At 39.1% G+C, this 12,637-nt stretch overlaps 1 protein-coding gene across 2 annotated transcripts in view; it reads left to right on the forward strand.

The window, feature by feature from the left end:
• The first annotated feature begins 4,280 nt into the window (after positions 1 to 4,280).
• The window catches only part of LOC121908551 (solute carrier organic anion transporter family member 5A1-like), a 49,738-nt gene continuing 41,381 nt past the window's right edge, over positions 4,281 to 12,637 (forward strand). The window contains exons 1-2 of one of the 2 annotated variants that reach the window (XM_042428666.1): positions 4,281 to 4,622; positions 6,510 to 7,893. In XM_042428666.1, the coding sequence (XP_042284600.1) occupies positions 6,933 to 7,893 (961 nt within the window). In that variant the 5' untranslated portion in view covers positions 4,281 to 4,622; positions 6,510 to 6,932. Of the gene's footprint in view, positions 4,623 to 6,155; positions 6,336 to 6,509; positions 7,894 to 12,637 lie in introns of those variants that run through there. The other variant, XM_042428667.1, reaches the window with a different exon arrangement.

Consider the following 12,637-nt stretch of genomic DNA (forward strand, 5'->3'; position numbering starts at 1 on the left):
TTAACTCGTGTACCTATGAATGTGATTTGTGACTTCACAATTACTTTGGAGCCAATCGGAGTTCCATATGCAACTTACAGAAGTGTGATGTGGAAACTTGAAGCCTCCAGAGCACAAACACTGAGATCGGATTTTACAGTGAAGTAGGACACATCTACTGTCCAGCAGTTAAACCATTGTATATTCATGGATTATGTATCTTTAAATGAGGGAGAAGGAGCAGATGTCATTTTAACTTTTTTGTGGAAAAATTATATCAGACACAAATTATTAGTCAAAGAAGAGTATTTTATGTCTTACAACATGCCTGCAGGGGACCTTTAGTAGGTAAGAGTTCACAGAATATGCACTATATTCATTTTGTAACACTGGTATTTTTGATTTTTTCAAGAGTGATTGGCGCTTCGGTGTTTCCAGTTTGAACTTTAATATTATCAAGCTTGCTGTCAGTTATTTGCAGTCATAAACTTCTCCACTAGAGTTCGCTCTTCACATATGTGTACTTGTGTTCTTGTCTGTCAATTACAGTACACTATATGGCCAAAAGTATGTGGACACCCCTTGTTGTAGAACTTGTTTGGTCCAGGCCTTGTTGGTCTAATGAAGGGAAATTTTCTGAATGAGAGCAAATCCCTGCAGACAGGTTATGAAATCTACTGGAAAGCCTGAAACCAGAAGAGTGGAGGCTGTTTTAGTAGCAGATTAATGATGTTGGAATTGAACAATCACATATGGGTGCAACGTTTGGGAGTCCACATATTTGGTCATGTAGTGTATTTATCAATGTTTCAGCAAGAAATATGTAAATAAGGTTATTAAATATAAATATAATATAATAAATATATATAATATTATTTTATTTAAATCATATTTTGAATTTCTGATTTTAACGTGCTTTGTGACATTTTTAACTGTCAAAGAAATGGAAAACAAAATGTAAATATGTACATGGACCTTTTATCACAAACATAATCTCATTGTCTCATCTGCTACTGATGTAATAGATATGTTTTAGTTTATTTTTTTGTGTAATTGATCAATATTTGATGAATGTATTGAATTGCACAAGCATTTATACACAGATTATGCTTATAATAGTTGTTGTTATTCTGGGATTTCTAAGTTGCTGTGATGGTTATGATGGTCTGAATATATTAGACTTTTTAAAAAGACTTTTTCATGCTGTGTAGAGTAGAAATCTTCTCATTACAGTCCATCTATAAGGGAAGATTTTTATTTATTATTATATATTTTTTTAACCTAAAAGACAACTGTATTTTATCTGCACCTTCCTACTTCCACCTTCCATTTTGTGCATTACATTATCTAACATACATTTACTCTTTGTTTCGTAGTTTTCCCCTTTTCAAATATAATTTTAACCCTTGGAAGTTGGCTCACAGAGAAGCTCTTGACAGGGTGAAAACTGCATGCACTATTGCAATCAGTTCACTTTAAACTACTCATATAAAATGGTATTTACACTTTCATCAAAATATCTAGAAGCCACTGATGGAACTTAGAAAGATGTGTCTATGATTTTGCCTTCAGAGGGCTCACCTGTACCAGTCTCTATAAAAAGTTGAACAGATAGCAGCTTATACACTAAAACTAAAAACACATTACTCCAGTTCCCAGATGTTTACACTGGCGTAACGTGTGTCAAAGATTTGAATTGTTAAGTTGATTTAGTTGGTAAGTACAAACTCATTACATTTGGGTTCATACATAGTTGTTAATTTGCAAAAATTCAATTAAAACATTTCAACAGACAGAAAATTACTTTGTTTTCAGTGTGTAGTTTTGTGCGTCAAACTACGGCACATAAACACTCTAGAAGAAACAACATAATATGCTAATATATCACAAAACTACACACTGAAAACTAAGTAATTTTCTGTCTGTTAAAGAATTGTTTAGTCTAATTTATTGAGAGTTTTTGCACAATAACAACTACATATGAACCCAATTATAATGAGCAGGTACTTACCAGTGAAAACAACACTTTTTTTCCTGTTCTTTCTTATAATTTGTATCAAATTGCACCACCTTTTCTGTAAAACATCTTAAAAATTTATTGTTAAATACCTGCAAATTACGCAGAAAATTTCTAGTAAATAAGTATAAAATTAAGGGACCTGTAAAATAAAGCGTCACCTACCATTGTTATTTAAAAGTAGTGAATGCTTTAGGGCCATTACATTTCTGTTCTCCTGCTTACTACTCCAAAGTCAAAGCAAAACATGGAGAAGCAGTATTCAGTTTTTATGCACCACATATTTGGAAAAAATTACCAGACTACTCGAAGTCTGCTTTTGCCTTTTATAAAGTCCCCCTCCACTCAAAAATATGTTTTCCTTCTTGTTCCTACAGTTGAATGTTTGAGCTTCACTGTGCAGAATGATGTAAGAGGAGAGTTTATTTTCATGTTCATCTGCTGAAAGTGGAAAGTTTCTCTGTGCTAATTAAAAATCCATTTTTAAGGGTTGTACCTACGAGAATGATTTGTGACATAACAAATAGTTTGTAGCCAGTTGTGCTCCAATATTCAGCTTACACAATTACACAAGTGTGATGTGGAAACTTGAAGCCTCCAGTGCACAAACAATGAGGATGGACTTCACAGTGAAGTAGGAGACATCTTGTGTCCAACAGTTAAACTTCTGAAATGAAATATATTTGCACATTCAAAGATTTTGGAATTTTTAATGAGGGAGAAGGAAGAGATGGAATTTTAAGGATTTTCATAAGATAATTGAACTTTTTTGTGTGGAAAAAACATATCAGACAAAAAAATATATTTACCATATTCAATGTAGAGTATTTTATATACATCTTAAAACATGTCTGGAGGGAATCATTAAAAATTGCAGCAGTACATGTTTTAAGACATAAAAATACTTTGAATGATAATTTGTGTCTGATATGGTAACAAATAAAATGTCTAGTTAAACATTCTTAAAATTACATCAAATCTTTATCCCTCATTAAAAAATCATCACATTTCTAAATCTAAAGCATTATGAAAAACATTGTTTACATAATAAAAATAATAGTAATTTTATTTGTATAGTACTTTTCAAGCTAGGAGCACAAAGTGCTTTCCATAGACAACATAAAAAACAATCACAAATATAAAAAGAAAAACACAAGAACAGCAAAATACAAGACCATATAAAAGAAATGTACTAATAAATCATCCAAAACAAGTGAAACTATTAAAATAAATTTAAAATCAGTTGGTTGCGCAGCAGAGCTGTATTATTTAAACACATAAGACTAGTTGTCAGGCAAAAAGGCAAGTCTGCAAAAATGTGTCTTAAGAAGGATTTAAAAGCAGAAACAGTGTCAGCAGATCGAATACTAACTGGAAGACTTTTCCAAAGCTGAGGTGCAAGTACAGCAAAGACTCGATCACGCTTTGACCTAGACCTGGACTCTGGAACAAAAGGGGTTAGACTGCATTCACACCAAATCCGGCAATCCGGCACCATGACGCAAGGGGCTTCGGTGGTGGGGGCGTGTAGTTTGAGGTACTGGTGAGACGATGTAATACGATCCAGGGAGTCGAGTTGAGTCTGCAGATTAATACATCTAAAGATTTATAGAAGCCAAAACACAGCGCAGCGGTTTGTAAAACTCACAGACAGGATCTTACAGCTCTGGAAAGTTATCACAGCGGCAACTGTTTTACCTTTCATCGCGATGATCATGAGGTATCGTATGAAATAGTCGAATAAAGTGCTCAAGTTACATCAGTAGTCCACCAGGTATGTGCGCTTGCAGGTGTATGATTGGTCAACACAGCGTTACGGGTTACGTTTAGGCAAAAATTGGGTCCTTTCAATGTGGCATTCATGTAATGTCGGAATAATCGGAAAAATGTGATTCCGACGGGGAAAATTCACGTGAATGCCCCTTCAAGTCAGAACAACAACTTGGAAAGTTGGCGAAAATTATGGTACACGACTTTCCGAAAGTTGACGTTGTATACGCAGGAACATGGCGGACGAAAGTAAATGTTTAGTTGATGACAAGAAACTTTTCACTAATTCACGTATTACATTTATTTTTTTTGCTCACATGTTATTTGTAATATGGTAGTAGGTTCTAACCGTTAGATGCTGTCCATGTTGTTTTCACATTAAGACTTAAAAGCTCATGAACACACCGAAGTCGGAAAAACTGGACCGGACTTCGCAACTCGCGAAGTGGGGCTGTCCGAGGAGCACGTGAATGCAGCACAATTTCTTGCAGGACGGTCGCTGCAGTTTTGAGCCCAATGCAGTCCCCACTAAACGCACTGCCCCCGTTCAAATGAATAGAGGGCTGCCGTTTTTTCACGCGTTGCCGGATTTGGTGTGAACGGGGCCTGACATACAGCCTTCGTGGTCACACACGTTAGTATGTATGCATGGTGTACAGTATTTTGAAGACAAACTGGTCCGTGTTCCGGTGTGGCTCTCCTAGGCTTGACGCAGCTCCGTGTGTGAACTGTGAAGATGTTTTGTATGGGTGATTTTTTCACGTTTTGTCCGGTTATAACCGCCTCTTCTCTCCGGGCCTGAGGTGTAACTCGGATATGAAGGTTTAAAACGCCGCTCGTCGCTTCAGAGTGTCAGGTTAGTGAAGCTCTGTGTCGCTATTGATGATGATGATGTTGTTGTTGTTTTATTCATCGGTGACCGTTACCTCTGCGGGTTAGCTATGCGGCTAGCTGGGATGTAGTAAAAACCTCAAACTGGTGAACGTGTTTTGTTGTGCCACTGAACGCCAAACTCCTTAAAAAAAACGTCAAATTTACAGATAATTTCCGACCTGTTGGGCTTCACACGTCGTCGATCGTAAGAAAATATTTTCACGTTTGTCTACCCTTAAAATTTGCACATAGTATTTTGCCAATTGCTCTCCGTTCACTTGTTTTCACCGACCTATTAATTCTGTAGGTTAGATCCAAGTCTTCAATTAAATTGCTTAGTTAATTGAATGAACCTGCTGTTAAGTGAATATTATGCAGGCCGAATTTATGAGTAGGACCCCATCGATTGAGGCATGTGTACAATTTGACCAAAAGTATTAAGTTACATTAACCTACATTGAAAACAAGTTAAATCTGCTAGATCGTGTATGGGGTTCAGTGAGACTTTCTCCGCACAATTATTAGAATTTATAGGTTACCGGAGCTCCCGATTTGAATGCACATAAGGCACATTTTGCAACGAATATTGGTTAAAACAGATATCAGATAAACATTATATCTAATAGTCTTCATTATACACTAACCATAACATTGTACCTTTCACATTTTAGGCAATTTTACAGGGTTTTGTTACATCAGAATCAGAAAGAAAATCGTCTTTATTTGCCAATATGTTTACGCATACAAAGGTGAGGTAATTCAACACAGGCAACATTATGGACAATTGCAAGAGGCAAATACAGAAATGCATATACATACATTCATACATATACACATACATACAACAACATACAGTGTCTATATACAGGTGAAACCGTTTCTTTAAACATTGATACAAATAATAGAAAGGTGTATAAGAGTACTGAAATAAATATAGAAAAAAATAAAAAAAATATAGGTAAAAAAACGGTAAGATACTGTATATACATACAGTAGGTAGTTATGTACGGTATATACAGCCTGTTTGAATATACAGTTATGAATGAACATATATATACTTGTTTTATTAATTTTTGAAAGGCATACAGTCATTCAATAACTACATTGTTAGCGGCATTCAGAGGACATAGTATCACACATCATGTAATACAAGGACTGTACATGTGGGTGTGGTAAGTAGCAAAACAAATAAGTAACAAAAATAAATAAATTCAGTAATTAAACAACAACAATAATAGAACAATGCTTAATAAAAATAAATGAACATAATAATAATAGAACAATACATGATAAAAATAGATTAATATGTTAAGTGAATTGGTTTGATATAACAATAGAAAGATGCTTTCACAGATATGTTGCAGCAGTGTTGGACTATGCATTTAAATGTCATGCTTTTACTGTGAAGCCTGTCTTGCCGGTGTCTGTGGTAGGGTTACGTCTCTTTAGCTTGACGCAGTTGTTTTCAAAACAGCGGCTGAGAGCAGCTGAGCACTGCGGTGTTTCTGAGCTGAAGCTATCCGAGCAGCCCGTCTGCAGACTCCTCGGACTTCTCTCGTTTCACACTCGTTTTCCTCGACGGACACTCTCCTTTTCCTGTTTTTTTCAAAAAATTTTGTACTGCACATCTCCAGGGATTTACGCTGGAATATAATCACTAAATGACAGCCTCTCTCGCCTGCTGGGAGGACAGCTGGTGCGGTGAACGTCGGGGAGGGAGGGGAGGGGAGGGGAGGTGGTGGGGGGGGGTGCCCTTGGCTTGGGGAGAAGGAGTTAGGAGGAGAAGAGGGGGGACACTATCATGCAATATAATGAAAGAGTACTGTACTGAAAGGGGCCATTGTGACTGTGTGCTCTTTTTTTTTGGCAGGGGTGTCAGGGATGCGGCGCAGGCTTTGCAAGTTCATTTCATCCCTGCCAGCCGCGGAGCAGCAGCGTCCTGCTGAGAGAAGGAAGCCGTCCAGTGGAAATGTTGTGCATCTGCAGGGAGCCGTGGCCCCGGAGCTCAGCTGGCAGAGCTGAAGAGGCCTGAGCGGTCTCCACCTTACGGATTAGATGGTGGCAGAAGGCAAGAGTGCATGACAAGATAAACAAACACTGAGGCCGTGCTGCCTGAGCTGCAGATAAGCAGTTGTGTTGCTTTTTCTGGGGCCTTTCTGGGTACCATAGACTCTGTCTGTGGGAGTAGATGTGCCCATTAATAATACATGTAATGGGCAGCAGCCCCTGAACTGTAGGCTTGGAACTGGGCCGGTTTGTTTTTCTAACCCTTAAAGAAAGGTGACTGAAAAAAATGGCTGACCACGAGGAGGCAGAGTTGTCCGAGTCCCTTCAGAAGGAGGATGAGTTCTCTAGCGAGCAGGAGGAGCCGGGTACGAACTTTAAATCTAAAAGTCTGCCAGTATTAAACGAAGAGGCGCCTCAAGAGGAAACCTTACTGTCTAGTTCAGCGCGGATGTCCATAACGGTGGAAGAGAGCGCAGAGTTTATCCAGCTCCCGGCCAAGACTGAGTCCTTTCAGACGGAGTCCCCGACGAGAACGAACTACACACCCAACCCGGGGAAGTCGGCGCTGAACAGGCCGAGCTCCTACATGGAGAACACGGAGATCCGTAGGAGTAAAAACATGGCGAGGAGGAAGCCCCCGGGGTTTTTTGCTTCCAGGCTGGCGCGGATTCGTCTGCCCAGCAGGAAGTACCTAGCTGTTCTCATACAGGACTCTCGCTGCTTCCTGTTCTGTATGTGCTACCTGACGTTCATCCAGTCGCTCATGGTGTCGGGCTACCTGAGCAGCGTCATCACCACCATAGAGAAGAGGTACAGCCTGAGGAGCTCTGAGTCCGGCCTCCTCGTCAGCTGTTTCGACATCGGGAGCCTCCTCGTGGTCGTCTTCATCAGCTACTTCGGCGGGCGGGGTCAGAGGCCTCGCTGGCTGGCGGTGGGAGGGGTTTTCATTGCCGTGGGCGCCGCCCTCTTCTCCTTACCTCACTTCATCTCCCCGCCATACCAGATCCAGGAGGTCAACTCGTCCTCGGGCAACGAGGGCCTGTGCATGAACAGCAACGCCAGCGGTAGGGACCGCGTCGACATCACCTCCTGTCCCAGAGACCAGGAGGGCAACGAGCACAACCTGTACGTGGCGCTGTTCGTCATCGCCCAGATCCTGGTGGGCATGGGATCCACGCCCATCTACACCCTGGGACCCACCTACCTGGACGACAATGTCAAGAAGGAGAATGCCTCGCTGTATTTAGGTAAGAGTGTGGATGTGCTCTACCGCCAGCAGCTGGTCTCACTAATTAGTTTCCTCTACCTTTTAAATTTCGAGCTAATCAGTGAAATCAGCTGCCCGGTGATTGGTTTGGATCAAAAACAGCAGGCGTTTGGGTCTCAGTGACTTCCTTTGTTGTATTTTTATTCTCTGTATACTCTAGTCCTCCAGAGAAACCATGTTAGAGGTTTTTTATTATTGTTTTTATTTAATTAGATCCCCATTAGCCACTACCAAGGTAGCAACTACACTTCCTGGGGTCCACACAAGTAAACATTACATCATAATGGAAAACAGTAGTGGAATAAAATTCAGGGAAAAAGGGGACAAAAAACAGTTTATTAGCAACAATAAACTACTAATAATGATAACAACAATGACAACAAGTACCCACATTATATCTAAAAAGTCAAAATATGGCAGTTGTACCACCAAAGCGTGAATAAAAATAAAACAACAAAGAAATTCCTTGTTAATGATCATAAAGTCAGATATTCTGCAGATATCTAATTGGAGAGGGGTTGGTGTTCTGTGTCATGAGGTGTTTCTTTGAACTCGTTTTAAATGTGTAGTATCTGATGGCAAACAATTCCATATTTTCATTGTTTCATTGTCTTGCATTAGTTTTTGAGACAGGAAGTGAAAAACAACCTTTTGATACATGCCTAGTATTAAAGTTATGGCCGTTACTACTATATGAAAGTTGACGGTACAGGACATTTGGGATTTTAGACAATGAAATATTTCTCATAAAACAGAGCAGGGAAATAAACAAACCATCCTGTCCCTCACCAATGACCAACCTAAGGTTATGTGCATTCTGATGATGTTACAGTTCAGAACGAGTCGTGCGGCTCAATTCTGGACCAACAAAGCGAACTACAAAAGACAATGTTCATGAGTAAAAGGAGGTTAATATCACCCCTTGTGATGGAAAATCTCAGCAAAACAAAATTAAATTGCGACTGATGCTCATATTTGGGGCATTTCTTCATGTATTCTAACGTGTTAGAGAGGAAGAGTGAGTTTGAGTCACTGCTAAATGTACCATATTCAGGATTATTATTTGTATACATCTCTGGTCGCTGATTTATGTGTTGCATACTCAAGCGCCGCATTAAGCACTGTGGTGGCAGAGTGGAACTGAACTCATTTACACTGACTGTGAAAGCAGAGATGTTTGGGTTAACCGTGGTGAGCTGTGCCATCTCTGACAGATTAAAAGTAGTCTGTGTGAATGTGGAAGTTATTCAGTCTAATAGCACCTGTCTGAAATTGGTTTGTCTTTGTCTTTGGGGAAAAAACCCATAAATGTACTGCTTCTGTCTGACCTCCACAGTCTGATGAAGTGGAGTCATTTATTGAACCCAGCAGGGTTTTTTTTTAAATGTTATTTAAATTTATTTGGCCAGGAAATGTAGTACCAAGCTAGCAAAAGATATGCCAGGTGGTGGCTCACCATGTGCAGGCAGATCGCTCGATGTTTAGCGCTCCATGGTCGACATGCTACACAGGATGCATTTGAAACTTGAGATTTACATCTCTTTACATATATAGAGCTGCAGCAATTGGTCGGTTAATTGATTAGTTGACAACTATTGAATTAATTGCCAACTATTTTCATAACCCATTACATCGTTTTTAGGAAAAAAATGCCCAAATTCTCTGGTTCCATTTTCTTAAATATAAATGTTTTCTGGTTTCCTTAGTCCTCTATGACAGTTAACTGAATATCTTTGGGTTGTGGACAAAACAAGACTCTGGGAAACAGTGAGCAACATTTTTCACCATTTTGTGACATTTTATGTATCAAAAAACTAATAAATTAACCAAGATAATCCACAAATTAATCGATAATGAAAATAACTATTAGTTTCAGCTCTAAAAATATATTTCAAAGTTAAAGTTTACTGCTGGAGCAGCTGATAACAGCACAGTGCAGAAAATATGCTGGGTGTCTGCTAAAACTGGATATTTTCTTGAGAAGTGTACATTTGTGAGATCATAAACTTCATTTGAATGGCATATGATTATATTTTCAAAATATAGCCACTTTTGTGGTATCTCCTGGACAGATTTCTTGACAGAACTGTCCAAACAGCGAGATCCTTGTACATACATATCTGATCCGTACATTACAGTGTTATACTGGTTTACTGGTGAGGTGCCACTGCAGTAATGGTGGCTTCCCTATTTCTGTCGACAAACTGAACCTCACATTTCATAGAAAAAGACAATTCAAAATGCTTTACATATTGTGTTAAAAACGTTAAAAAAGAAAAACAAAGTCTGAGACTGAAGATGTGTTGACACGTTGCTACTCCTGAGCTGGAAAAACACAAGATGATTTTTACAGTTCTAACTGTTAAAACACTCAACACACTTTGTAAGGGCTGGTTGCAAGCAGCAGATGACTAACCACAGTATGACAAATAGAAGCTGTTCGGAAAATACCGAGCATCCAAAAGGACAGAGGAGTGTAGATGCTATTTTTTTCATATGACTCTGGGCTGCTGTTTTAATCCAATGTGATGTCTTCCACAAAGGTGCAACAAACTTTTCAGTCACCTTGTAAACCTACAGGTGTTGAGTGTTTCATATATAACACAGGTTTTTTTGGGGGGGGGGGTTATAAGAGTGTTCTTAATTTGTTACATGAAATGGGAAAAATATTAGGAATACTTTTCAATAAAGTACACCACCACCACCCACTGCGACCTCAATAATAAGCATAAAGTTGAATTATCACCTTTCTGACAATGTCAACAAAAACTGAAAATGTATAAGCATTGTAAAAGTAAAATTTATGGCAGAGCTGTTGTATTGGATTGCATTAAATTGTACAGGTGTTCCTAATAATGTGCTCAGTGAGTGTATATGCACAGGATTTTAAAAAAATGTTTTATTGTCTTAAAACATGGAGTCTAAGGGGACTCTAAAGTGGCTGTTCTGACAGTGATCAACAGATAAAGACCATTCAATGTCATATGAAAACAGATCTCAACAAAATGATCTATATTAATTAGAAATAAAAAAAAATATGTATCCAAAAATATAAAATACATAATCAGGTTTACATGTAAAATCAAGATCTGAAAAATAACTGTAGCTGTGAAGTAAATGTGGAATAAAAAGTACAATATTTCCATCTGAAATGTAGTTGAGTGAAAGTATAAAGAAGCATAAAATGGAAATGCACAAGTAAAGTACAAGTACCTTAAAATTGTACTTAAGTACAGTACTTGAGTAAATATACTTTGTTACATTTTACTACTGCGTTTGAACCTAGATCTGCACAAAGGCTGACAAGCAGGAAGTTGAAATCAAAGGCCTTCAGTTTCTCTGAGCCGTTTTTTCGGCACCGCCATGGCCTACATGTCAGACACTTGCTCCAGAAAAGTTCTGCAACCGAATCGACTATATAACCTTCGAACTGCACCCCCCCCCTCCCTTTCCCTTTCCCTTTCACAAGCTTCCCCAGAAGTTCTCGCCCCAGTAGCCTCAAACAAGGTAAAGCCTAATTAAACCAACAAATGAGAGCTTGGTTATGAAAGAGAACAGGGGCGGCAGAGTGCATTCCTGCCGTTGGGACAGAAAGTAGAAGTCCCACAGAGGCTCGGCTTCGGTTAGAGACCTTCATTTTTTAATAGGACCAGTGGAGCAAAGACAGGAAGGCTTTGATCAGTGGAGTTGGTGTTAAAATGTCACCTGCAAGGAGTCTGGGGAGTGAAATGAGATTGGACACCTCCCTGGTTGTTATAAAAGCTTAAAAAAATACAAGTCTAGACAAGAATTTAGACAAAGTATGAATTTAATAGCATTCATTCTGAAGTTGAAAAGAAATTTGAATGCTACATTTGCAATAAAAGAAGACAACAAATTAAATTAAAATTAGTTTAGTAACCAGAACGGTGAAGTTGCTCCCAGCCACCTGCCAAATGCTGTTGAATATTTGGCTGTGGATCAGTGGAGCAGCCAGTGGGGGGTACATGGTTACCTGAAGGGCTCTGGAAAATATTTAAAATAATTGTTTTAAAGGGGGCATATTATGCACAATTACATGTCTTTATTTTTAATCTGTGGCCTTACTGGAATATCTTTGCATGATTTACAGGTCAAAAAGCTCCTTTTTTAACTCATACTCGCCCTTTATGTGGCCCCTCAGTTCAGCCTCTGTCTGAAACAGGCTGTTTTTAGCTACTGTCCCTTTAAGGCCCGCCTTCCGATGAGCCCACTCTGTTCTGATTGGTCAGCTCTTGGAAGCTGCCCCTCAGCAGACTCACAATGTTTGTTTACAATAACTTCTGGGAAGAAAACTCCTGCGTCACCCGTGTTGAGCAAACCGGGGCAAGGAACAACTGAGATATACTCTCAACTGAAGAGAAATTGGTTAAGTCTTGTTGTGTATGGGGCTGCTGGGTAAGAAGAAATAGTGGAGAAGGGTTTGGGTTTTTCAGTGTGTATGAGTGTGTGTGTGTGTGCGTTTGTAACTCGTCCCACAGTATCAAACTCAGTTGACTTGATAAATGGTCCGTTTTGTTTTCCCACAACCCCAAATCAGTTCAGTTCAATCCAGTTTCACAAACATAAAAGAAAGACAACTCAAAACTCAAAAGTCTGCTCCAGGTTTTACCACTGATCCCTACAAAACAAAACAAACCAAAGACACTAGCAAAGCAACATAGCACATAAAATGAGCACAGCAGAATCGTTGGACCACCTTGTTT

The sequence above is a fragment of the Thunnus maccoyii genome, chromosome 12, assembly GCF_910596095.1.
Source record: "Thunnus maccoyii chromosome 12, fThuMac1.1, whole genome shotgun sequence".
NCBI lineage: Eukaryota > Metazoa > Chordata > Actinopteri > Scombriformes > Scombridae > Thunnus > Thunnus maccoyii.